Source organism: Cydia amplana, chromosome 26, assembly GCF_948474715.1.
Source record: "Cydia amplana chromosome 26, ilCydAmpl1.1, whole genome shotgun sequence".
Taxonomy (NCBI): domain Eukaryota; kingdom Metazoa; phylum Arthropoda; class Insecta; order Lepidoptera; family Tortricidae; genus Cydia; species Cydia amplana.
Window position 1 is genome coordinate 2,466,192 of NC_086094.1, and position 27,919 is coordinate 2,494,110.

Consider the following 27,919-nt stretch of genomic DNA (forward strand, 5'->3'; position numbering starts at 1 on the left):
GAACGAGTGCGCTTGTAAAAAGGATGTTAAAATGTGTAGTTTTACTTGCAATGTAAGTTTACAATTAATATATTATGTTAGGACACATTTATTAATTGAAATTGGTGAACAACAAGACGTATATAGTATTGAAATTTATCACTTATTGTTTTAAATACTGGTGAGATGCATTTACGCGTGTATATAACTATGTTTATATATGTACAATACTCCATATGAATGATTGTAAATCACTACCTACATAATCTATATCTATACATCTTATAAAACAAAGTCCCCCGCCGTGTCTGTCTGTCTGTATGTTCGCGATAAACTCAAAAAGTACTGAACGGATTTTCATGCGGTTTTTACCTATCAATAGAGTTATTCTTGAGGGTTTGATAGTAACCCGTGCGAAGCCGGGCCGGGTAGATATAGTAAGCAGGTAAAAGATTGTTATTTTTATAAATTTTCTTAGAGTAGGTATAGTTCCTGCCGAAAACGTAGAAAATTGATATGAACTTACGCAATAAATCAAATATGGTACGTCTACTTGTGTAGGTACCTCTACCTAACACAAGATGGACAGAAGTAGACAGAGATGCTACCGCGAAACACGAAAATCGAAATTTTGTTATCTCTATCATCGAATATGCAAGAGCGATAGAGAGGCAGATTACGAGTAGTAAGACGGTTTCGAAGTCTTTATTTACTGATCTGGTCGTAAAACGAACCATGTTAAATAGTAAGAAAAGTCACAGGAAACTTCAGTACTATATTGTCATTGACGTATATCTCAGGACTGGCCTTACGGGCAATAATAATGGGGCCAGATACAGCGGTGTGACACCTCTACAACGCGATTGGTTGATGAGTTCGCATAACGCACGCGATTGGTCGCAACTAGTTGCGTCATAGGCAGAGACTCTCGCGCGAGCCTAGGGTTGCCAGATGGTCGGGATTCGGCGGGATTCCCCCGATTTTTAGCATGTGTTCCCGATTCCCGACAAAGTGAAGATTGTCCCGAAAAACAGCTTCACGTTATAAAACAATAATTTCAAGTTCCGAACTGCCGTCGAGCGAGCGAGCGACCCGCGTCGAGCCCGTCAGCGCGCGCGTGGCGAGATTGGGCAGAGCAGAGGGCCTACCACGAACCACGTTCGACGTGTTGCCTCCCTGTCACACTTACGTACGAATTTACAAGTGCGACAGGGAGGCAACACGTTGAACGTGGTTCGCGGTAGGCGCTCAGCTGACGTAGTGCCAATAATGTAAAATATCGTTGTTTTTAATACAATTAATTTAATTTGAATGTTTTTTTTCCCGACTTAAGGCCCTAAATCCCGAAAAAATTATATTTTTCCCGATAATAGCGCGTTTCGATCTGGCAACCCTACGCGAGCCACGAGACGAGCCGCGAGCCGCGCCACGAGACGCGAGTCCACCGCTTACACTCGCGTTCGGCTTGTCATTCGGTTATAAACCTTATGCCGTGCCGTTAGTGTTTAAATTATATTAGCTCGACGAGCTTGCGAGCCACGAGACGAGCCGTGGCGCGGCTCGCGGCTCGTCTCGTGGCTCGCGCGAGAGTTTAATCCGCCTATTAGACTGCACGATTGGCTCGAATTCCTGAGTGACTGAACTAGTACCATTTTTATTGCTCGCAAAGAGAATAGATCGTATAGAGGGGCCCTGTCATAGTAAATTTTGTAGTCACAGTAAATTTACTGCCATCTATCGACATTCGATTAAAACTGAAAATGAAAATGTATAAAACTATCAAAAAAATGTATATGGATAAATGATTTTATTACTTTTATATCATTTCGACCCATGTTCTTTCAGTGGGGTGTCATTCTGAATCCCTGTTTGTCCTAAAATCACTTGCCCTAACTGGTTTGTCCTAATGGGCACATGCCATAACGATCAATTGTCATAACGATTATTTTCCATAATGTGAGGTTCTGAAAAATGGTTAGGTTTTAGAACTTGCTGCTACAAAAGTGGGTTAGGTTAGGGTTCAACTGCGACCCTCGCAAAAAAGAAAATATGCATGATAACATTAGGATAAGTAATCAATATTAGGATAACCAAAATTAGGGTTTTTAGTGTTAGGACAACTGATCATTATGACAAACAAAATTAGGGAATGCATCGATAGGAGAAAAGACTTTAGGGATTTAGAGATAGATCCCTTTCACTGATATGTGTTAAAATTGTTAAATATGAAACGGTGTTGTCAACGCCATCTAGCCGAGCATAGGCCAAAGGTGTATGCGTCATCTATGCGAGAATGACTTTTTCTTGATTTCCGAGCCACGTTTTTTCCTTAGACTTTATTCTTCTTATACGGAGTTAGGTACATATGTCTTTGGCCGTAAGGTTATGCCTGAGATATAGTTACGTCAATGTATATTGTATTCTCAACGCCGTGGCTGGTGGCTGCATCACAAATGTGCATTCATGATATTGTAATGTTTTTATTTTTAAACTCTGTCCGCGTTATTTGTCTCAGTCGGTATCTGTTGGTCGTTTAATCTGTAAGTTTTTGTATATTTTTAAGGCTTAGTATGTAATGTACAGTCGCCATCAGTTATATCGGAACGGCTAAGGCGCTCACAAATATCTGACCACGTCTCTATTGTCAGGGCGTTAGAGTGCGTGTTCAGATATTGTGAACACCTTAGCCGCTCCGATATACATATCTGATGGCAACTGTACCTGTACTAAAATACTTACATAAGTTTTTCAGAGTAAGGACAGAACCCCTAGTGTACATTTCAGCTCCCAATAATTCGAAGTTTGCAATATTTTTAATTTATATCTCCATACTTTTCTACTCTTAACTATTGTCACTTGTAAATACATACATTAGGTTTTTCACCGTATATAATGTAAGGCACGCACCTAACAATTCGAAGTTTATAGTAATTTGGAATATATTTATCTCCATACTTTTCTACTCTTAACTATTTTTAACCCCCGACCCAAAAAAGAGGGTTTTTATGTTTGACGCCAATGTCTGTCTGTCTGTGTCATCGTAGCTCTCCAACGGATGAGCCGATTGCGTTTTTTTTACGTGAAAGCGACTTTTCTTGCGGTAGTTCTTAATAGCTAAAAGTTTCATAGAAATCGATCCAGCATTTTGAAGAGTATCAAATCCTTTCTAAAATGATGTAAGGCATTTTTGGCATAAAATTGATTTTATTGACATATTGCGTTAGGGGGTTTTTAGATTTTTCAATTTAATAGTTATCACTAGTTAATTTGTGTTGCAGAGTTCAACTATCGGTGACCAAGGGTCAACCCCATCATTCCCAAAACGAAAGTGAGTAATTAGTATCCTTTACTTCGCTTTGTTCTTTTTTACTCGACTCTTAAACTGAAATAAGTTTCATATACTAAGAAAAAGTGACCCAAGCCTCCAGTGCCCCAGGCTGGAATCGAACCAGCGCCCTCTGCTATCGCGGCAGGTGCCTGTTGCCACGCGGCCACAGCGACATAGGTCTAATATGTATGGTTCCTTATATATTTGTTTTAATATGTAAGGAAGAGAATTGATTATAGACAAATATATTTTAAGTAGGATGTCTTGCGATATAAATATAAGCATAATAATTTAAATTATAACATATTAACACAAGTGAGTCACAATCAGCCCGTGTTTGGTTTAGGTACCTACGATGTCTTGAATGTATTGTATGTATGTATGTATGAACTCTTTATTGTACAAAACACAAATTTATGGCACAGGATAGGCAGTACAAAGGCGAACTTATCCCTTTAAGGGATTTCTTTCAGTCATCAATAAAAAAAAATTTTTTTTCATCCACAAATTAGAAGGACTTAATTTCTTGAAAGACGAACTACGTGTGTGTTGTTTCCAATCGAAAAGTCCCACTTTGTAGTTCCATAGGACGCTTTGACAGGTTATTCGTATAAAAATACAAGCAAATATCGTCCTTATGGTAAGCGACAAAGTGGGATGAGGCTTTTACTAAACTTGGATACATACATACATACATATAATCACGCCTATTTCCCGGAGGGGTAGGCAGAGACCACGGATTTCCACTTGCTACGATCCTGACATACCTCTTTCGCTTCCGTTACTTTCATAACATTCGCTCGCCGGTTTCGGGTGCTCTTGAAGAAATATATATCTAAAATAGATTGTTTTCAGCAAACATGTCTCTGCAGCGGCTCACAGCGCTGCGGGCTCTCATGGCGGCCCAGCCGACCGCGCTGGCCGCCTACATAGTGCCCACAGCTGACGCCCACAACGTAAGTACATAAACATACCTTAATAGGGAGCGTGCATGAACTGTAGACGGCAGCACAGATAGCTGAGTTTCGATTTCGCGTTTCCCGGTAGGCCCTTTGTAAACAAACCGCCTTGATGTATCAATGTAGGGTTGCCAGATCGAAAGGCGCTATTATCGAGGAAAAATATAAATATTTCGGGATTTTGGGACTTAAGTCGGGAAAAAAAAACATTCAAATTAAAGTAATTGTATTAAAAACAACGATATTTTACATTATTGGCACTACGTCAGGCTGCTCTGCCCAATCTCAGCACGCGCGCCCCGATCGCGCGCTGACGGGCTCTACGCGGGTCGCTCGCTCGCTCGACGACAGTTGGGAACATGAAATTATTGTTTTATAACGTGAAGCTGTTTTTCAGGCCAATTTTCACTTTGTCGGGAATCGGGAACACATGCTAAAAATCGGGAGAATCCCGCCAAATCCCGACCATCTGGCAACCCTATATCAATGTCATATTTGATTGTCTGTGAAAACTTGTCAAAAACAGTTTAAGGTACAGTATGTAGAGGTTACTCTATGGTTTACGAATGGCGCTAGTGATGTTCTCTGTCGGCAAAACATTGCAGTAATACTCCCTATTGTTTTCGCTTCCGATTCTGGTCACGAGATGGCAGTATGTAAAGTGCCACGTCACTGCCAAATCGCCATGTGTAATTCATGTATTGATTGGTTCTGCTATTGTAATTGTAGCACCGCACACAATCTCTCTGCTCAGCCTTCAGGTTGACTGGTAGAGAATGCCTTATGGCATTAAGTCCGCCTTTTGTACTATAAGGTTTATCTTTAGTGCAATAAAGAAACCTCCTGAGACCCAGAAGCATTTGTTTTGTTTTTTAATTTGGAACCCTTAGTTACTCAATGAAAGTTCAAATTTTTTTTTGGAAATATGTATATACAAAACTTTGTACGCAGGGTCTTAGGAGGTTAAAAAAACCGGCCAAGTGCGAGTCGGACTCGCGCACGTAGCACGTAGTATCAACAAAAAATAGAGCAAAAAAATCGTGTTTGTTGTATGGGAGCCCCCCTTAAATATTTATTTTATTTTATTTTTAGTATTTGTTGTTATAGCGTAGCGGCAACAGAGATACTCGTACATCATTTGTGAGTCAGACGAGTCCCTAGTTATGTTAATAAGCACTTACATGATATTGATCCTTTTCACTCTTCCTTGTCTAGTCTCAAAATTGAACTTAAACGTAAATTGTTTTAGTTTAAATATTAGTTTAGATATTAAAAATTGTTTTTAATAGGTAACAAAATGTATACACGTAACTTTCTGATTGTCCTACCTTCCAAACAGTGAAACAAATTGATGACTACTTGTCTTATCCGATAACACTAAATTAGAAATTGATGTTAAACCTATTTTCCAATCTTCTACGTACGTACCCTCTATATAACTTCACACAATACTGTTTGTTTTGAAGACTGGTAAATATAATTTAAATAGGTATGGTTCATAATTTCAAATTTCTTTTTCTTTCTACGGTTATTATGTATGTTAACATTATTTACTGATTAATGAACCTCCAGGTCTGTTTCTTAAGTATGTTAAGTACACTACATTGTACTATAAATCCATTTGCATTATGTGACTGTTTGTGTTCTAAATAAATTAAAAAAAAAAAAAAAAAAAAATTTCAACTGTCTAGCTATCGCGGTTCATGAGATACAGCCTGGTGACAGACGGACGGACGGACGGATGGACGGACGGACGGACGGACGGACGGACAGCGAAGTCTTAGTAATAGGGTCCCGTTTTTTACCCTTTGGGTACGGAACCCTAAAAATACGCGGGTCCAAGTAGGTTGCCGACGATGATGATGGATAAGTTTTTTTCAGTCGGAATACATCGCGCCGGCGGACGCCCGTCGGGAATGGCTGTCTGGCTTCACCGGCTCGGCGGGCACCGCGGTGGTGACCACCGACCACGCGCTGGTGTGGACAGACGGACGCTACTACACGCAGTTCCAGAAGGAGGCTGATTTAGCGCTCTGGACGCTCATGAAGCAGTGTAAGTCAGAGGAATTTGAACCGTACTGTAAGGCCTGAGTGGACGCTCTTGTTGTGCGTGCAGCGGGGCGGGGCGTGCGGCGTGCATGTTAAACAAATGCAAGCGTATAGGAGCGGCCTTAGTGCACGCTGCTCACATCACGCGTGAGCCCACAGCCACGCTGCACGCGCCGCCGAATGCTCCGCTCCGAGCGTCCACTCAGGCCTTACACTTATGTATAGTAGTTACGTCTCATACTACACGCAGTTCCAGGAGGTAGATCTTGCGCTCTGGACGCTCATGAAGCAGTGTGAGTCAGAGAAATTTGAACCTTATGTATAGTGTTTACGTCTCATATTTAAATGCGGTGCAGTCGGCCTGGTGTGGACAGACGGACGGTACTACACGCAGTTCCAGAAGGAGGCTGATTTAGCGCTATGGACGCTCATGAAGCAGTGTGAGGAATTTGAACCTTATGTATAGTATTTACGTCTCATATTTAAATGCGGTGCAGTTGGCTTCACCGGCTGGACGCTCATGAAGCAATGTGAGTCAGAGGAATTTTAACCTTATGTATAGTATTTACGTCTCATATTTGAATGCGGTGCAGTCGGCCTGGTGTGAACCGACGGCCGGTACTACACGCAGTTCCAGAGAGAGGCAGATTTGGCGCTCTGGACCCTGATGAATCAGTGTGAGGAATTTGAACCTTATGTATAGTATTTACGTCTCATATTTAAATGCGGTGCAGTCGGCCTGGTATAGACCGACGGCCGGTACTACACGCAGTTCCAGAAAGAGGCAGATCTTGCGCTCTGGACCCTGATGAAGCAGTGTGAGGATTTTGAACCTTATGTATAGTAGTTACGTGTCATATTGAAATGACAACGCTGCGAGCCGCGTATATTCAAAAAGTCAAAAAGGTTTTTTTAAATGGCGTTGGCAACTGTCAAAGGTTTGCATAGATGGCGCCATCATAGCTTGCCCCTTTTTCTATGAGATTTGGCTTAAAGGGCTGGCATCCAGGGCATTAAAATAATAAAAAATTGACACTATACTAGGGATTGACAGAGGGCAAGCTATGATGGCGCCATCTGCTAAATACTTCGACCGGCCAACCCCATTGCTACCATGCGATAGTTAACGGAAGAAATACCAGACTTAAAAAAAAGTAAAAAAAAAAAGTATTTTTTATATCTTTCAGCTCTTCCCGACACTTTGTCTATGGAAAAGTGGCTGGTGAAGAACCTGGTGGAAGGATCAGTGGTGGGTGCTGACCCTCACACCATGACCAGAGACGAGTGGACCCCGCTACAAGTAAGCGATCTTAGTGACTAGGGACCATACTATATTGGTTCCTTGTGACAGGAAATGTTTCTTCTTAAAATCTTTTCTCTATTACTAGCCCCGCCCTGGCAAATTTATGACACATCAGTTATTTGACTTTTGAGAGCTATCATGTAGTTTGAAGATGCCTTTAGTTTAGTCTATACTTTGAGTACACGTACAGTCACAGTCAGCAGCAGAAGTTGCTAAGCGGGCGAGGTGTTCAAAATTACCTTAACACGCTCTTAGTGTAAGGCCTGAGTGGACGCTCTTGTTGTGCGTGCAGCGGGGCGGGGCGTGCGGCGTGCATGTTAAACAAATGCGCACGTATAGCAGCGGCCTTAGTGCACGCTGCTCACATCACGCGTGAGCCCACAGCCACGCTGCACGCGTCGCCGAGCGAGCCTCCACTCGGGCCTTACACTTATTCTCTTAATAACAAAGTCGCGTCAACATCATTTTGAACACCCGGCCCGCTTAATAACTTCTGCTGCTGACTGTACAAACTTTTTATTTCAGTGTGACTCGCTGTTGTAGTTTAATGTTAGCGTTGTTTTTTTAGACGGCGTTGTCGAAAGCAAACATGCAGCTAATCGCCATCCCGCGTAACCTGATAGACGAGGCGCGGGCGCAGCTGAACGACCCGCCCCCTCCCCGCCCCCACAACCCCCTCCTGCCGCTCTCCGTCAAGTACACAGGTAAAGTCGCAGGCAGGACCTAGTGCAGTGGTTCCTAACCTTTTCAGTCCGGTTACCCCTATGACTAACTAGGGAAGCTGATTTTACCCCTCCTCCCAATGGTAATAAAAAATAAAACGTGTACGTTTGTTGTATTGTTATATTAGGTTAGCTTATTACCCCCGTAAAATACCAGTTTTACCCCCACGGGGGTAATTACCCCCAGGTTAGGAACCACTGACCTAGTGTAACATACCTGTCGTGGCGACCTGACATAGACCAACTGACTGACTGGCTGACTGACATACATATTTGGAACTCATCATCTTCCTCGCGTTGTCCCGGCATTTTGCCACGGCTCATGGAAGCCTGGGGTCCGCTTGGCAGCTAATCCCAGCAATTGGCGTTGGCACTAGTTTTTACGAAAGCGACTGCCATCTGACCTTCCAACCCAGAGGGTAAACTAGGCCCGTATTGGGACTAGTCGTGTTGGGACAGCCACCAAGACAAGACCAGACAGATTGTTCAATACCGCGTAACTTGGAGGACGAGGCGCGGGTACAGCTCAATGTAGTTTCATGCGTTGTGTCATCATCCCTATGATCATCGTTTTTAACGAAAAAAATATCTTCCAGGTAAAACGGCAGGTCAGAAGATAGAAGAGCTAAGGAGTAAAATGGTTGAAAAGAAAGCGGCCGCGTTGGTGATTACCGCACTTGACGAAGTTGCTTGTAAGTACAAATATAAACCAAACTATATACCCAACCCAAACCCACCCAAAGGTTATTAAATTGTATAACGGGACTTAATCGCGTATATAAGTTTTAAGATTTACCTCCGACGTTTCGAGGACGGCGTTGTCCCCGTGGTCTCGGAGAAGACTGGCTTAAGTTGACATCAGCGTCTTCTAACCGCGCGAGTTTTTCGAACTACCCGCACTTGGTCTTGTTTATCCGCTTGAACGTTTTGCGCACTAGGGATGTCACTCTGTCGACACACAACACTAACGATATTCGATTTATCGACCGTCGATATTCGTTTACGCGATTAAGTCCCGTTGTACAATTTAATAATGTGTAAAAATCGTGAAAGTTTAAATCAGTGCCACCCAAAGGTTGTCTGGAAGAGATCGCTCTTTAGCGATAAGACCGCCTGTTGTCTGCCTCTACAATCTACATTTAATCTACTTATTGTTTTTTTCTTTTGTTATTTTTTACTGAGGTGTGCCAATAAAGAGTATTCTATCTATCTATATAAATATATATCTAGCTAAAACATAAATGTTCACATGATTTATTAATATTATTTCAGACTATAGGTAGGTAAATTTTCAGGGTTCGAAATTATCCAGATAATTATAGTCTTTGATAATTATCGCGATAATTATCGGATAATTATACGGTATGGAAGGTGCTATATTTATTTTCTTTGATAGTAAAAAATAATGATAGGGGCGTTTTTAAAAATTTTATAGGTTATTATCAAATCGATAATTATCAGGCATAAAAATCGCGATAGTTATCAAGATAACTATAATTGATAATTATCCTTTCGAACCCTGTACGTTTTAGTTTTTATTTTGGTAGCACGTGCGGTTTTACTTAACAATAGACAAAAGATTAGCCCTTTGGGGCCATCTACAAATCGCACGACTATATCACTGTAAAAAACCTTTCTTTATGTGTATCCAAAATTCTCATATTGCTATTTGTCCATATTAAATTGTCTTTCACCTGTTAGTGTTTGATCCTTTCGCATTTTCTCAAAGGTTAGCTGGAAGAGATCCCTTTTAGGGATAAGTTCGCCTTTGTACATAACATTCTTATTTTTGTTTTGTTTTTGTCCGTTTTATGTAAACCTGTTTATGTGCAATAAAGTGACATACATACATACATACATACAAAACCTGTAAAACACCGACTGACTGATTAATTTGCCTATATTTCTGTTGTATACTTGCTTTCTATTTTTCTACTTCTTTCCAATGTTTAGTGTATTTTCCCCATTCCTATTTGTGTAATATATGTATGTTTATCCTATAAATTTTGTATGTATTTATATTCTTCATCTTTCTGGTACCTTGTTGTACATTTTGCTGCATTTGTCACCCTCTTTCCACTCTCTCCTCTCATCTACTCAAAGGTTAACTGGAAGAGATCCCTCAAAGGGAGTTCGCCTTTGTACTTCTTACAAATTTTTGAAGTGAAAACTTCTCTAGCGGCGCTGTGCACTTTTTGAGGTGGGGAAAAAATGTTAAACTCGCGAGAAATCTCGTGACCGTAAGACGGACACGTGACCTGATCGAAAAACTATCACATGTAATGTCATTGAGTTTTTCTTTATTGATTTAAATGCCATCTAGTGAGTTTCGCTCTAACTGGTATTAATATAACTCGAGTACTAACAGTGATGTGCTTAGGGGTTTCAAGTAATGCGACGAAATAACGCTAGATGGCGTTAACCTCAATTATACATAGTGCTGCAGACATTTTGCACTAGTCATTGAGTTTTCGTCATCTCTGCCGGCACTCCCTGAGTGCAACCCGTTGTTTTTTTTTTAATATATCTTTTGTACCATAAAGAGTTTACTACTACTAAAACACTCCTCCAGACACCCTGAACCTTCGCGGCTCGGACATAGACTACAACCCGGTGTTCTTCTCGTACTTGGTGCTGACAGCCACCACGACCGACCTGTTCTGGGGGGGGGGGCGTGCTGACGGACGACATCAAGGGGCACCTGAAGTGGGAGGGGGTGGAGATCAGCAATACGAAATTTAGGTGTAAAAAAAAAAAAAAAGTTATGTCCCAGCATACAATGACTGGGGATTGAACCGGGAACCTTCCGTTTGTAAGCAAAAAAGCGACTGTTACAAAACGCACCATGATAGTTCTTATCTAAGCTGACGAACTTCGGGTACTTATTCAACAAAATCGGGTAGGTCAACAAAATTGCACTAAACATGACGGCACTTCAAATTCACGCCGTGGTCAGCCCGGCAACGTCGGAAATGGTATGGCAACGTCGCAAATGTATCCGTACACGACATTTGTGACGCACACATACGTAAAATTGATGAAAAGTTAACTATGATTTTTGCATGATTTCTGTATGAAACATTGTTTTCCTATTCATTTAGCGAAAATGAATATTCGAAAGAAGATAAATGCGGAAATATTTATGTAGTAATAGTGTGTAGTTACTTAATGAAAGTCGATGGAATTTTGTATGAAAATCGAACCACCTTAATGTCTTTTTGTACAATAAAGAGTTTACTACTACTAAAACACTCCTCCAGACACCCTGAACCTTCGCGGCTCGGACATAGACTACAACCCGGTGTTCTTCTCGTACTTGGTGCTGACGGCCACCACGACCGACCTGTTCTGGGGGGGGGGCGTGCTGACGGACGACATCAAGGGGCACCTGAAGTGGGAGGGGGTGGAGATCACTGGCCACCCGTATGGAGACGTGGTCGGCCATCTTGTCGCTATGGCGGTACGTGCTTTTCAATTATCATCATCATTATTAAATTATACAACGGGACTTAATCGCGTATCTAAGTTTTAAGTCTTCTCCGAGACCATGGGGACAACGCCGTCCTCGAAACGTCGGATGTAAATCTTAAATTTTAGATACGCGATTAAGTCCCGTTGTATAATTTAATAATGTGTAAAAATCGTGAAAGTTTAAATCAGTGTTATCATCATCATCTTCCTCGCGTTGTCCCGGCATTTTTGCCACGGCACGGGAGCCTGGGGTCCGCTTGGCAACTAATCCCAGTAATCGGCGTGGGCACTAGTTTTTACGAAAGCGACTGCTCTCTGATCTGACCTTCCAACCCAGAGGGTAAACTAGGCCCGTATTGGGATTAGTCCGGTTTCATCACGATGTTTTCCTTCACCGAAAAGCGACTGGTAAATATCAAATGATATTTCGTACATAAGTTCCGCAAAACTCATTGGTACGAGCCGGGGTTCGAATCCGCGACCTCCGGATTGCAAGTCACACGCTCTTACCGCTAGGCCACGTGCTTTTCAATTATATTCTTACCATATCTGGCGGCCTAGCCAAGGTGACGATCGCTATCGCTTCGCCATCGAATCGCTTTATGTCTGTCTATCACTCTTCCATATTCCAGTGACAGTTGCGTTTCATTCGCTACGGAGCGTTAGCGATTGGCATGTTGGCTACGGGGCCAGATTCGTCTTCACTACCTACATAGTATAAAATAAAGACGCTTCCCGCTGTCTGTCAGTTATATGTATGCTTAGATCTTTAACTACGCAACGGATTTTGATGCGTTTTTTTTTATAGATAGAGTGATTCAAGGGGAAGGTTTATGTATAATTTGGTAACCCGTGTGAAGCCGGGGCGGGTCGCTAGTTACCATAGTAAAACAACCTGCCGATTTTTGCGGGGGAGGGGCACGTCTATACGTAACGTAAAAATAGCCATGTCAGTTAAAGGTCAGTCAATCCATACATTGTGTATGACCATTGGCCGCCTATTTTCGACAGAGGGGAACGCCTGTTAATGGCTACTCCATTTGGTTATATCCTCTAAGAACGCCGCTCTTTTACAGTAAATGCTCTCTATAAACTGTCATCGTTTTGTTGGTTTTCGTTCTCTAAATATACTTAGGTACTCGTAACTTGGAGGATACAACTAAACGGAGTAGCCATTAACAGGCTTTCCCCTCTGTCGAAAATAGGCGGCCAACGGTCATACACAATGTATGGACTGACCTTTATCTGACATGGCTATTTTTACGTTACGCATACATTTGACGTTCCCCTCCCCCGCAAAAATCGGCAGAGCGTTTTGTACAGAAAATTACAGACATGGCGTCTCCGTTTGATTATATCCTCCAAGACTCGTAATGTTGTTACAGCGTGAGCTCTCTGAGAGCGGGGACTGTGTGAAAGCCGTGTGGCTGGCCAGCGACGCCAGTGAAGCCATTCACCGTGCTGCTGCCGGAGTAAGTATTGTCAAAGAGAATTAAGTACATAGAGTGCTCACTCCATACATCAGTTTTGTTACCAAAACGACTATTGTTTTCGTCGTCGACATCTAGCGTCAAGTAGCGGAATTATCAGTACCGCTACTTGACACCAGATGTCACAAGTTTCGCTACTGACCAAAAATGGACTACTTAAACAATTTACAATTAATATTATAAGCAGAAGGAGTAGAAAATAGAGTTCCGGTTAATCCGGTTATAATATTAGCTAAAAATTGTCGAGCATTATAGTTTTTGTTTGCCGCTATATCTATTGTCAACTAGTATAACTGATAATGTCCGCTACTTGACGCTAGATGTCGACTACGAAATAACTCGCGTTTTGGTAAGAAAACTGATGTATGGAGTTAGCACTCTTCCTTTATATTTCTCTATGGTAGGTACATTATCACTTCTCGCCGAAGCTAGGACTGCTCTCTACAGTTCACGTATACGTTTTCTTGTGCTTTGTAGGTCCTGCCATCTTATGGAAAGTAATACTGTTCTGTTAATTAACTCGTTTTGCATACCGTATTGCATTCAGTTAAATAACAAGTGTTTGGTTTCAGGGTGACGGCATCAAGAAACCTCTGTGTTTAATATCGGAGGTGTCACCGGTCGCGCTCGCTAAGCTCATTAAGAACGACGTGGAATTACTGGTAACTAATTACACTACTGTATGTATAGTTTGTGGATTTCTAACAGGCCCCGAACGGTTTTCATAATCATAATCATAATTTTATTTTCGATTTCTAACAGGCCCCGACGGCGAATCTTTAGTCTATTGTTAAGTGAAACCGCACGTGTTTCTACCTGCCTAAAAAAATAGTTGGGCCGTTTTTACCGGTTATTGAATGACCACTCTATGGAGATTGCAATAAGGTTCAAAATGAACTAATGGAAAAATATTTTTCTTGGCTGTGTGTGGCCCATTTGACTCGCCGGCACTCAGGTACTACGGTTACTGAGTGCCGGCGAGTCGAACGCTACAGAACCAGTCTAAAATGTGACATCGAGATGCGTAATAAAGGCGCGTTATCGGAGAGCGCACCTACACTGGTTTTTTGACCGTTGGACTAGCCCGCGTTCAGGTGCCAATTAGATCAAATATCAACATTTATTCAGCAAATAGGCCACAAGGGCACTTTTACACGTCAATATGGAATTTACATACAGCAAAAAAAAAACACATCAATAATTATAAAATACAACTAAGCCGTAAATATCAAATCAATAAATCAAGAATAAATAAGATGCTTTTTTGCAGGTAAGTAGCACGTGCGGTTTTACTTAACAATAGACAAAGGATTCGCCGTCGGGGTCTGTTAGAAATCGACTAACTATAATTCAATTCAGTGTTCTATACTATTTATATCTACTGTACTGCATACATATGTAATCAATTTATTAAATAAAACAGTGTTGTGATTTTTGAGAGCAAACACATTGCCACTTAACACATTCATTGCCACCCAGCCAAACAAGACATCCGCGCCAGGCCACAACAATTTCGTCATATAAAGCTGTAGTACCACGATCCCGACTATCGGGTCGTCCGGCCTGGGAACGAAATCATAAAATACCCGATAGTCGGGTTTTCGGCACTGAATGTGTTAATTAAAACTTACTGCACTGTCTTTGAAGTGACAAAGTATAATCCTGCCATTATAAACGTCATATTTTCACAGTAATTTGACGTTTATGGTGACACTTCCACTCATTGACGTCAAATTCGGTGGAAAGGGGCTACTCAGGAAACCGAATTTCGCAAATTGCGGGGAGCTTCCTCCTTTTTTCCAATGAAGGCGTAATTAGAGTGACAGAGAATAATGCCCATAATTTGCGAACTTCGATTTTCGCGGTTATAGCCCACTGTTAGCTGTTTTCGTCGTTTTGTCAATAGGGAATATTACGCGAAACTCTGCGTCAATAAGTCACAATCTAAGGGTTTACCGCAAACGAGAGAGTCGAAATTTTGTTATCTAACCTCTCTAACACTCTTGCATATGCGAGCGATAAAGAGGCAGATAGCTGAGTTTCGATTTCGTGTTTCCCGGTAGACCCTTTGTAAACAAACCGTCTTGATGTATCAATGTCATATTTAATTGTCTGTGAAAACTTGTCAATAACAGTTTAAGGTACAGTATGTATAAGTTACTCTATGGTATACTTAAGTCACTAGTGCTGCACTCTGGCGGCAAAACATTGCAGTAATACTCATTTTCATATTGCCAGGGCTTCCGCAACTGCCACGTGCGCGACGGTGTAGCAGTTAACCGGCTACTACGTTGGCTGCACGTTCAACTCGACTCCGGGGCGACTATTACAGAGCCACAGGTCGCAGACAAGCTGCTTGAGTTCCGCAAGTTAGTGTTATACATAAACATCACTATTAACACAACTTCTACAGCGGAGGCACTTCCAGTCTAACCTTAATAACGGATAATCCTGGTCACGGCACCGAAGTGTAACAACCCTACTTGTATAAAAATGTAGGCTGTATGTAGTACAACTGCCACGTGCGCGACGGTATAGCAGTTAACCGGCTGCTACGTTGGCTGCACGTTCAACTAGACTCTGACGTAACGGTAACAGAGCCACAGGTCGCAGACAAGCTGCTTGAGTTCCGCAAGTTAGTGTTGTACATAAACATCACTATTAACACAACTTCTACAGCGGAGGCACTTCCAGTCTCACATAACCTTAATAACGGATAATCCTGGTCACGGCACGGAAGTGTAACAACCCTACTTGTATAAACATGTAGGCTGTATGTAGTACAACTGCCACGTGCGCGACGGTATAGCAGTTAGCCAGCTGCTACGTTGGCTGCACGTTCAACTCGACTCCGGCGCAACTATCACAGAGCCACAGGCCGCAGACAAGCTGCTTGAGTTCCGCAAGTTAGTGTTGTACATAAACATCACTATTAACACAACTTCTACAGCGGAGGCACTTCCAGTCTCACATAACCTTAATAACGGATAATCCTGGTCACGGCACCGAAGTGTAACAACCCTACTTGTATAAAAATGTAGGCTGTATGTAGTACAACTGCCACGTGCGCGACGGTATAGCAGTTAGCCGGCTGCTACGTTGGCTGCACGTTCAACTAGACTCGGGCGTGACAGTTACAGAACCGCAGGCCGCAGACAAGCTGCTTGACTTTCGCAAGTTAGTGTATTGACACATAACTACCATAACCTTAATCATTTGACTGCCAAAGACGTCAACTAACGCGCGCGGCTACGGCCCAATATCAACCTTAGTGCATTCCGACAAGGTTCACGATGACGCGCCGCGCACGATAGGCGTGCCGTTCAAATTGTTAATAGTCGATAATCCTGGTCACGGCACCAAATTGTAACAACCTTAGCAGTATAAAAATGTAGGTTAAACGTTCTGCAACTGCCACGGAGCCACGGTATCGTAGTAAGGCCTTTTAAGTTAGTCGAATATTCAACTAGACTCTGTAAAGTGTGTAAATTAGTGTCATGACCCAAATCAAACGTCACATATTGTTACTATTTGACATTTATGATAAAACTTAACTGCAAAATCTGTATAATATTAGCTTGGTACGAATACGGTATGGTAATGGTATGCCAATGTAGGAGACAGCAGTCAATCGTACAACCGACATGCAAATTAGAATGTGGGTTCAATATGAAAAGTCAAAATAATCAATTTGGTCTTGACGACGAAGTTTTTTTTTTCATATTTTATGTGTTTTTACTACGGAATGGTATAATTATGATATCATAAATGAATTCAGTATCCCCGATTTATACGAATTTCATTTCTATTCTATAACAAGATACACTTTTACATCAAAAATCTCGGTGGCTCCACTTCTTAAATCCATCCTTGGGTCCTAAGGACCAATCCTGCCAATGGAAATCTCTTGTTCACGCAACGCCGTCGTTTAGGACCTGCACTCTCGACTAAACAGGGTCCTATCAAGAATAAAAGCTTATAAATCTATGTAATGTTTGTAACTAGTGATGTACCGACTATGGTTTTGGCCGACTAGCCGACTAATCGGCGCTCTGATGGCCGATTAGTCGGCCGACTAGTCGGCTAGTCGGCCAAGTTTATAATCGTTACTTCCCGATAAAGATTACATTCGTATGGCAACTGTAATAGCTTTATTCAGATTCAAATGCATTAGAAAAACTATTTTTCACCACACCAGCTCGGAAAGGCTTACTTTGCACTTAAAAAACTGATAGCAAAGTTACATTTTATTCACATGTGAGGCAAAGTAATCAAATGCAAATTTTGAGTTGTTTTCTTATGTTTTCTGGTAGAATTGACTTTTAAATAATGATTTCGGATGATAAATATTCATTTAGATTTGATTAGGTTTGATTTTGTTTGATATTTTACATTTAATATTTGCTTCGGGTTGGTGTGGTGAAAAATTTTGTGTTTCACTCGGAGGCAAATTTTGTTTAACCCTCGTGCTTTTAAACCCTTGCAACGCTCAAGATTCCATTTTTCGAAGCAAATTTTGTACCCTAAATACGTATTTGGGTAGAATGTTCATGTAACATTTGATTAGTATTGGCTTTTTATTTTATTTATGTACTGCTTTCTGTAATAAATAATAGACCGACTAATCGGCCTTTTTTGCCGACTAGTCGCCGACTAATCGCCGACTACAAATGTGGCCGGATAGTCGGCTTTCCCGACTAGTCGGCTACTAGTCGGTACATCCCTATTTGTAACTGGTTCCACCTTTCTCAGAGAAGAGGCGGACTTCATGGGCCCCTCGTTCGAGACGATAGCGGGCGCCGGCGCGAACGGAGCCGTCATACACTACACACCGTCCAAACAATCCCCTACTGTCATCAAAAGGGACGACATGTTTTTACTAGACTCCGGAGGGCAATACAAGTATGTATAGTATAAATCTCGCAGAATAGGGTATTTGACTGTATTTGGGGCATTATCTATAAAAAGGGACCTTATTATTGTCGATGGCGCTTACGCCGCACAGCGTCGCGCGGCATTGTATTTATATAGGAGCATCGTTAATAATGGCGTAAGCGTCATCGACAATAAGGTCCCTTTTCAGAGATAACGTCACATTTGAAATAAATTATTTTACACCATGTTGATGCATGAAATAAAGCACTAGAAGATTAATACAGAAACGTAGACAGCAGTTATTTTTAGACACAATTTCTATTTTAAAACCAGTATAAATCTATAAAGAGTAGGTAATTTGATTGTGACGTCACATGCTAGTATTTCATATAAATTCCATATTAGCAAAATCGTTTTGACAGTTCGAAAAAAACTGATTTGACTAGTAGTCAAATACTACTGATTGAAATATACTTTAGTGAACGTCCTTCGCTTGATAGGTACCTATAATGTTATTTTTACTGCGTCTAAAATACGGAAAAATCCCCTTAGACAATTTCTCTGCTCAGATTCAGATTCAGAGTTTTATTTGCTTAAACATGGTATATACAGGTTTTAAATACTAATACAATAGTGCTACATGTTTGGTCATAGAGACATGCAAATATTGTGTGAGGTCATGTGTGTCGCATGCATCATATTTGATATGTTGATTATATAATTGATTTTTAGTCACTTTACAATTAGAACATTCTTGCAGGGATGGCACAACCGACATCACTCGGACCCGACACATGAGTAGCAGCCCTACGACCGCCCAGAAGGATGCCTTCACCAGGGTGCTGAAGGGACAGATAGCCGTTGGCGCAGCCCTGTTCCCTCAGGGCGTCAAGGTGAGATCCAGTGCAATATAACTAATTGTAAGTCTGGCAAAACATAACGCGTCCAACACGCCACCATCTTGGATCACCTACGAACTTTAAATTTGTAATTTTTCTCCAGGGCAACGTCCTCGACAGCTTCGCCCGCAAAGCTCTGTGGGACGTGGGGCTGGACTACGCGCACGGCACGGGGCACGGCGTGGGACACTTCCTGAACGTGCACGAGGGCCCCGCCGGCGTGTCGTGGCGGCCCTACCCGCACGACCCGGGCCTGCAGCCCCAGCAGATACTGAGCAACGGTGAGTGACACTTGTATTGAGGGCACGGCGTGGGACACTCCCTGCACGTGCACGAGGGCCCCGCCGGCGTGTCGTGGCGGCCCTACCCGCACGACCCGGGCCTGCAGCCCCAGCAGATACTGAGCAACGGTGAGTGACACTTGTATTGAGGGCACGGCGTGGGACACTTCCTGCACGTGCACGAGGGCCCCGCCGGCGTGTCGTGGCGGCCCTACCCGCACGACCCGGGCCTGCAGCCCCAGCAGATACTGAGCAACGGTGAGTGACATTTGTATTGAGGGCACGGCGTGGGACACTTCCTGCACGTGCACGAGGGCCCCGCCGGCGTGTCGTGGCGGCCCTACCCGCACGACCCGGGCCTGCAGCCCCAGCAGATACTGAGCAACGGTGAGTGACACTTGTATTGAGGGCACGGCGTGGGACACTCCCTGCACGTGCACGAGGGCCCCGCCGGCGTGTCGTGGCGGCCCTACCCGCACGACCCGGGCCTGCAGCCCCAGCAGATACTGAGCAACGGTGAGTGACACTTATACATGAGGGCACGGTGTGGGACACTTCCTGCACGTGCACGAGGGCCCCGCCGGCGTGTCGTGGCGGCCCTACCCGCACGACCCGGGCCTGCAGCCCCAGCAGATACTGAGCAACGGTGAGTGACACTTGTATATGAGGGCACGGTGTGGGACACTTCAACAGTGAGTGCACATAGTTATGTATGAGAAGACCAAATCAATTTTATTATTTTAAAATGTTAGAATAAGAAATTGAGATTGTATTTTTAGAATATTCAAGGCTATATTTTGACTTCCACCACATTTGAATGCCTTTTTCCATTCATAAATCTATAATAGGTTATTTGACTGTATTTAAAATAACAGTGAAACATAGACAGCAGTTATTTTTAGGCACAATTTCTATTTTAAAACCCTATTTGTAATAGGTAATTTGATCGTGACGTCACATGCTAGTGTTTCATATAAATTCCATAGTAGCAAAATCGTTTTTACAGATCGAAAAAAGAAACTGATTTGATTATATATATAATATACCCTATATTAATCACTACATAGTATAAAACAAAGTTGCTTCTCTGTCTGTCTGTATGTATGCTTAGATCTTTAAAACTACGCAACGGATTTTGATGCGGTTTTTTTTAATAGATGGAGAGATTCATCGTTTATGTATAATTTGTCAACCCGTGCGAAGCCGGGGCGAGTCGCTAGTATTATATAATTGGTTAGTCCTATTATTATAAAACTTTGTTTTGTCGCCAGAGCCCGGATACTACAAAGTGGGAGAGTATGGTATCAGGCACGAAGATTTAGTTGAAACTGTCAATGTTACCAAGGACTCCGATCATCCTAGGGTAAGTTTATTTATTTTTTACTACTGTACTAGGGCGTTTTTTTTGTTGTCCCCTACACTTTTTTTTCAAATTTGGGATTTTTTATGTTATTTCTACTCAGAATCACGAGCTCTTTCTATCCTAATAGGAGAAAAAAAGTGTCCTAAGGTTTTTATTTCCATTACGTCACCATTTTTCATAGACTTTGTATGGCGGTCGCGGAATGGAAAGATCGAAAAATGTATGGAAATTTTGGGACACTTTTTTTCTCCTATTTTTCGAATTATTTTATACTCGAAATGTAGGACTCAGTTGTTTTTAGGTTACGACTTCGTATTATTAGATTGCCCAATTAGAAATGAAGTAATTAGCAAAGAACGAAAAAATACCGTTTCCGTTCCCATACAAAAAATACCGGTATCCGATCCCTGGCTTGACCAGCTATATAATTGCATTGTTATCAGGCCCAACACCTGGTGGGTGACTATGATGGTCGCGGTGTGCTCGGCTTCAACACTCTGACGCTGGTGCCGCATCAGCGCGCCTGCGTCGATGTAAACCTGCTTGATGATTTCGAGGTACTATCATTAGTTTGGGCTTTTTCTAAAATAAATATCGAAAACCCGATTCTTTCAAATCTGGACATTCTTGGGCTCATTCTACTCAGAATCGACAGCACTCTCCATCCTACCATTAAAAAAAGATGTCCCAAAATGTCCATTCCATTACGTCACGTTTTTAGTATGAGCGTGACGTAGTGGAATGTACAATTTTCATACAAAATTTTGGGACAACTTTTTTTATCACCAGGATTGAATATGCTAGTGATTCTGAGTTGAAAGAACCCAAAAACACCAGGATCTGGGAGAATCGGGTTTTCAATATTTATTTTAGAAAACGCCCGTTTACGTTGCATCAACGCTACATTGATTGAGTAAAGTTCTGGTTTCCTCCGAAAGCGGTGCCGTCATATAGGGGATTATTACGTAAGTGCGACCCCAAGTGTGCGATGCACGATTGTGCGACATATTTATTTTAACGACACTGCAATTCTGCGGAGTGATATTGTGCGACATATCACTATTCGACCAAACTATAGTCCGGCAGTATTTTTGATCGAAGTTAAATTGTGCGACATATTACGGCTCGACAATACTTCTAGTGCACGACAGTATTTGTGGGTCTACGGGTAATTTATTTTTAACATGGTCTCAGTACTTACACTGTTTCTTCTCAAAAAACATTTCCTTTAAAACTGAACTAGACGCGGGGCTCCTATTTCTGGGCGCTTTGCCCTTCGGGCATCTGAAGCTACCTAACGAACCTAACCTACCTATTGATTTATATTTCGCACACACGATGATTCGCTCAAACGGCACATCGTATAGTCGTGCATCGCCTAATAATGTTTCGCACGAACAATAGTTCCCACAAATGACATGTCGTACAATCATACATCGCCTAATCATACGTCGCACTAACAATACTTCGCACAAGCGTGTGTCGCACTCCCGTAGTAAAGCCGTAATATAGCGGTGAATGACGTCACTAGAACGGTGTCTATGTAAACCAAATGGCGCGGCTTCCGAGAGGGCGGTGATTGACACCGTAACGTCAAAAAGCGGTGCCGCCATTTGCATGACGGCCGCCATGACGGTGTCGATAGTTTCGTGAACGTTTTATTAGATAGCGGTGAAGCCATTTTCTACTAAAATCTCAAATGCTCCTTCTGTACCGCGAGATTTGAATAAATGATCTTCCGTACTACGATTATTTTCCTCTTCTGATGATATTTCATCCTCCAAGTAAATTATTAAAGCTAAATCAAGGTCGTCCATTTTCTCTCCTGGATACGTTTCGTTTGACCTCGGTGGCTGTCGGTGTGTTATGACGGCGTGGTACTTTCCACATGTCGTCACCGTAAAGATGGCCGTCTTTTGCGGCCACTATATGACGGCACAGCTTTCGGAGGAATCCAAAGCTTAAGCGCCACTTGCACGATTCCACTAACCCGGGGTTAACCAGTTAAGCCTTGAGTTACCATGGTTACCAGTACAATTTGACACTAGGTTAACGGTTTAACCACTTAACCCCGGGTTAGTGGGATGGTGCAAGTGGCCCTTAGATGCGTAAAATCTAAGACAATTTCGTGCCTCTTTGACAGCTAAACGAGATACACACACTACATCATTCCGAAATATTTAATGCCGAATTTTAAAATATCGAACTTTATTAGTCCGATTTTTAAATACTCGATCCATCAAAATTCCGACTGTCGTAATTACGAAGGATGAAAATCACGAAGGTATATAATTCCGAATAGCAAAAAAGCCGATTTTTTTAAATTCCGAACCACATAATTCCGAATATAAAAATTCCGATAGTGATAAACACCGAATTTAACATTTTCGATTTTTGAAATCACGAATTCCGAATTGTCATTATTCCGAAATTTTGTATTCCGATTTGACGTGATTCCTATTTTAACTATACCCATTTTTTAAATTCCGAATTTATCGAGTCGTGTGCCGCATCTGCTACGGCGCTACGGGCAAAGCAGCCCCTTCGCCCCTGCGTAGCAAATCGCAGGCACAAATGCTCGCCTCCGCAGCTTCGGCTTGCTGGTCGCCTTAGGGGACCAGCCTCAGCCGCTACGGCTCGCATTGTGCTCTGCGCTTTGCTACGGCGGGCGAGGGCTGCTTCCCCTCCGCGCCTCCGGCTTTTTACATACACTCTAGGGGTAGGACAGACAAGACCACGTGGATAGTGGGGTGCACCGATTCGGATTTTCGTTAGTTATACATATAGACTTTTAAGTCTAAGTGCGTTTAAATCTTATTTTGAAAATCACGAATTTCATTATTCCGAGTTTACCAAAGATCGAATTTCTGAATACCGAATTACTTTTTTTCCGATCGGTCAATGATTTTTTCGGAATAGACAAATTCGGAAAAAATATTTTCCGATTTTTTTTAAATCGGAACTTTAAGCTTTCGTGCATATGACAATCGGATTTTAAGATTTCGGTAATAGCATAGTCGTGATTTTCTTCTTTCGTGATTTTCAAAGTCGTAATTTCGATATTTCGGACATATAAAAAATCGGCATTATGAAAATCGAGGTTATGAAAGTCGGAAAAACATATTTCGGAATATTTGGGTGTTCCCGGCACTGTACAGCTCCATACATTTTGCGGTAACTCGGACTGTCAAAAGTTGTGTGTCAAATTCAGTGACCGCAAAACATTGGGTGCAGTACAGCGCCATCTATTTTTGATGTCAAAAAAGGGCACGTCTCTTTCTTAGACTTTACCGCTCTGTTACAATCAATTCTCTTTGGTTTTATTATAAAAAAAAAACAATGCAATATCTTTACAAATATAGAGAAGAATTTTTGCCAAAGCTGAAACGGATTGCTTTTCGCTCTCGCTCAAGAACTAATGTGTTATATTCATTTTTATTTTTAGTTGGCGTATCTGAACGCGTACCACAAGCGAGTACTGGAGACTCTCGGCCCCATACTGGAGGCCCGCGGCCTCGCGGACGACGCGGCCTGGCTGACGGCCGAGTGCGCCCCTATCGCCAGAGGATAGGTGAGTCGATGGCTTGATACTTTACCGTGCACGTCCATACCACGAGCAAGTCCTCGACACTCTCGGCCCCGTACTGGAGGCCCGCGGCCTCGCGCACAACCACGCGGCGGTACTGATAAATCCACTACTAGACGCTAGATATCAACTATGAAATAATCCGCGTTTTGGTAAGGATACTGATGTATGGAGTTACCACTCTATCCTTACTTATTTCTCTGTGCTTAACACACTGACCATCCAGCCTCTAGACTCAACTTAGGCCAATTCTTTCATGAAACCGATGCTGCCAAAAATACAGGAGTGCGGGGGACGAGGTGAGCGAGTCCCGTGCCGTGATTGGTCCGTTCAAACACACGTGGGCGTCAGACAGTAATATCTGCCGGGCGCTAGTGATGTGACACGTTGAATAATAACATTGTCAATCACGGTCAATAATGTAATAACAGTAATAATATGCAAGCATGTTTTGAATGCTATGTTGATTCGTTCGTTCGAAAACATTAACCCATAACGTTGTGGTTTCGTTAGCAGGTGTATCTGCTTTATATAATTAATTTAAAAATAAACTATTGGTAAAAAGGCGTCTTATGGGATTTAGAGAAGCGCGAGACGAGACGAGATGCGGATGCGGATATTCGCAACATCCCTGCTTGGAAGCACTTCTTCACGCAGCTCGCCCTTCGGCCTCGCTTTAAATTACTGAGGGTTGCACGCTTGGGAGTCGGGGTGAAGGCTTCGGGCCTTCGGCGGGTCAGCCTTCGGCCTCCCAGCCTGATATTCGCCCTTCGGGTTCGCTTAACCTACTTGGAAATTTTCCTTTGCCCGTGTCCGCCGCCATTTTGAGTGTTTTCAAAAAATAATTCACATACTAATCTTGGGCCCCCAAGCTCGCCGCATGCCAAATCTCAACGCGCTCAGACCAACTTGAAAAAAAAAGACGGCCATTTTCATAATCATAATCATAATTCTTTATTGCAACCATGGTATTACAAGGTGTTTTTATGTTAGTTAGTACATTTTGAAACTTTTTAAATGCAATTTGTGTTGTCTCGGGCCCTCTATGGCATTTGGTCGAGCACCCCCCACCTATCTCTCACCTTTGAAGATTTTCATAAAAAATAAGTGGCCATTTTTACCGCCATATTGGTTTTATTAAAAAAAATCCATAGGAATACAGCTAGGTGACCCCGAGTTTTCGTGACCAAAATTTTAGCGCGCTGGGAGTATTTTGAAAAATGATCGCCATTTTGAATCCGCCATTTTGAAAAAATAATGGCAGCTTCAGAAACTGTCAGCGTCCCTCTATGACATTTGGTCGAGCATCTCCCACGTATCTGTCACCGTTTAGTGACCAAAAGTCGGATAATCCGGTAGACCAAAAGTCGGATTTTTCTGGAAGTCACCAAACCACCCCCTCTATACGACCGTATCAAAGTCAAATACCCCAGGAACCCCCTTCTGGGAGAGCAATTATGTCAATTAATCACTCGGGTTGCGGCTTTATATACAGGGTGGATTTTCTTTTTGGCTCAGTGAGGGCAGCTACCAGATCCCGAACTGCTACGAGAAAACGGTCTTAGGAGACCTTCCCTCGATTTCAAATTAGATCCCATTCCTATTGAGGATCAAAAGCTTGTATGGAAGCAAAAAAAAATTCCGGCTAGAAAAGCCACAAATCGAGGAAAACTTTTCCCATAATAAATTTCACATTTTCTCCTTAGTAAATGTATGGAAAAAGTTTTTATTAATTTGTGGCTTTTTAGTACATTACCGTAAGTCGACCCCTAGGAAACTATTGATACTGGATAGGAATGGAATCGATTGGCATACAAAAGTAGCATGTGAAAAATAAAAGTTTTCATTTTCATTCATAATAATAATAATAAATAAAAATAATAATAATGAATAATATTTATTATGGGAAAAGTTTTCCTCGATTTGTGGCTTTTCTAGCATGAAATTTTTTTTTGCTCCCATACAAGCTTTTGATCCTCAATAGGAATGGGATCGATTGGCATAAAAAAAAGTTTGTCAAAAATGACCTTTTTCTCGTATCCTGTATGTTTTTTCCAAAATCTGTAAATGCCAATCTTCATTAATTTAAAATCGAGGGAAGGTCTCTTAAGACCGTTTTCTCGTAGCAGTACGGGATCTGGTAGCTGCCCTCACTGAGCCAAAAAGAAAATCCACCCTGTATTCGCGGTATCCTACTATACCCACCCATTAAAAACATCCTGTATAATTCTATTAAGAGTTATTACATGGTTTAAATCAAATATTGATTTGTTATTATGTAAATGAAATGTTATTTAACACAATCTAACTAAATGAGGTTTAAATTATTTGGCCGAATGTTCAAGTATCATTGCCATGTTGGCAGTCGTACACAGAAAAAAAGCAAAAATTAAAAAGTTAAACCGGCGCCCACTATTCTCAACAAAAATGGAATCAAAATAATGCATTTTAAATTGCAACCGTGTGTTTTTGTATAAAATTGGTCTTGTGATTAATTTTTGCAATGTTTTTATAATCGCTAAAAGTAATACGAGTACCTATGTAGTGCTGAATTGACAATATCGGTTATGTTCAAGGGAAAATTGGTACCTGACCGTAAGTGTACTTCTCATATTATTTATTTGTTTTATAGTGAATTTTTCGCAAATACCTATGCGATTTGAATTGAATTACCTTATCAATAGTAAACAATCACATTCTATGGATATGGACATCACTAGTTTGGGCTTAGGAATGTCACGTAATAAAAGACAAGAAAGGATGTATACGGATGCAGCGCGATAGAAAGAGACTTTCTTAAAAGACGTCATCGAGTTTCAAGCGCTGTCAAATTTGATGAGACGCTTAAATTAAAATATTTTTTTATCCAAATCTCTAAAAAATCGGCTTACCTGTGAAATGAAATGCCATTTTTTTGTACACCAGAGTTTTTAGTGTTCTTGCCACACAATTTGACACAACAATAATGCATTTTTGATAGCAAAAACTTCTTCGAGCTACCTAGTTTCTACACCGAGCCCGGTCCGCCGACTGAAGTAAGCGGTGTAGGCGTGACTCGAAGATGGAGTAACGCTACCGTATGTGTGGCAGAGGGGGTAGCGCGACTATGCTATGTCTAGAGGCTGGATGGTCAGTGGCTTAACATAATACGAATCAGATTAATCGAATTTAAACTGTTGTGAGACATTCTAACATTGAATAATTTTACGGTTTAGACTCACTTGTTTTAAGCCACTCGCGCGACATGAGTACGCGATACACGGCCGTCGTGAACGCTGCTCGCACTCTGTTAGTGCCTGAGAAATGAGACCTAGGCTCTCCGAAACATGTCGCGCGAGTGACTTAAAACAAGTGAGTCTAAAATGTAAAATTATTCAACACAAATCAGATTCATGCAGCCACTCCTTCAACCCTTAGCTGACCTAAATAACTTCTGACCAACCGCCTCAGTTATACAGTAGACCTATTTTTCTTTGTTTCAGATTATCAGAGATTTCTATGTCCCGTATAGGAATTGAAAAAATAAGTTTATACTGATGAAACGTTTATATTTTTTGTAAGTTGTAACTTATCCGGTATACTAATATTAAACCATGCAATAAATGCTGAATAAT

The 27,919-nt window shown here is 41.9% G+C and overlaps 1 protein-coding gene across 1 annotated transcript; it reads left to right on the top strand.

The window, feature by feature from the left end:
* LOC134660256 (xaa-Pro aminopeptidase ApepP-like) lies at window positions 1–27,919 on the top strand. The gene is made up of 18 exons (XM_063515998.1): window positions 1–52; window positions 3,258–3,307; window positions 4,163–4,263; window positions 6,148–6,319; window positions 7,503–7,615; window positions 8,187–8,322; window positions 8,937–9,032; window positions 11,601–11,800; window positions 13,197–13,283; window positions 13,874–13,963; window positions 15,540–15,670; window positions 18,054–18,203; window positions 18,937–19,069; window positions 19,179–19,356; window positions 20,628–20,719; window positions 21,163–21,276; window positions 24,165–24,290; window positions 27,788–27,919. Exons 1-17 carry the CDS (start codon window positions 24–26, stop codon window positions 24,288–24,290), a joined length of 1,998 nt encoding a protein of 665 aa, XP_063372068.1. The 5' UTR covers window positions 1–23; the 3' UTR covers window positions 27,788–27,919.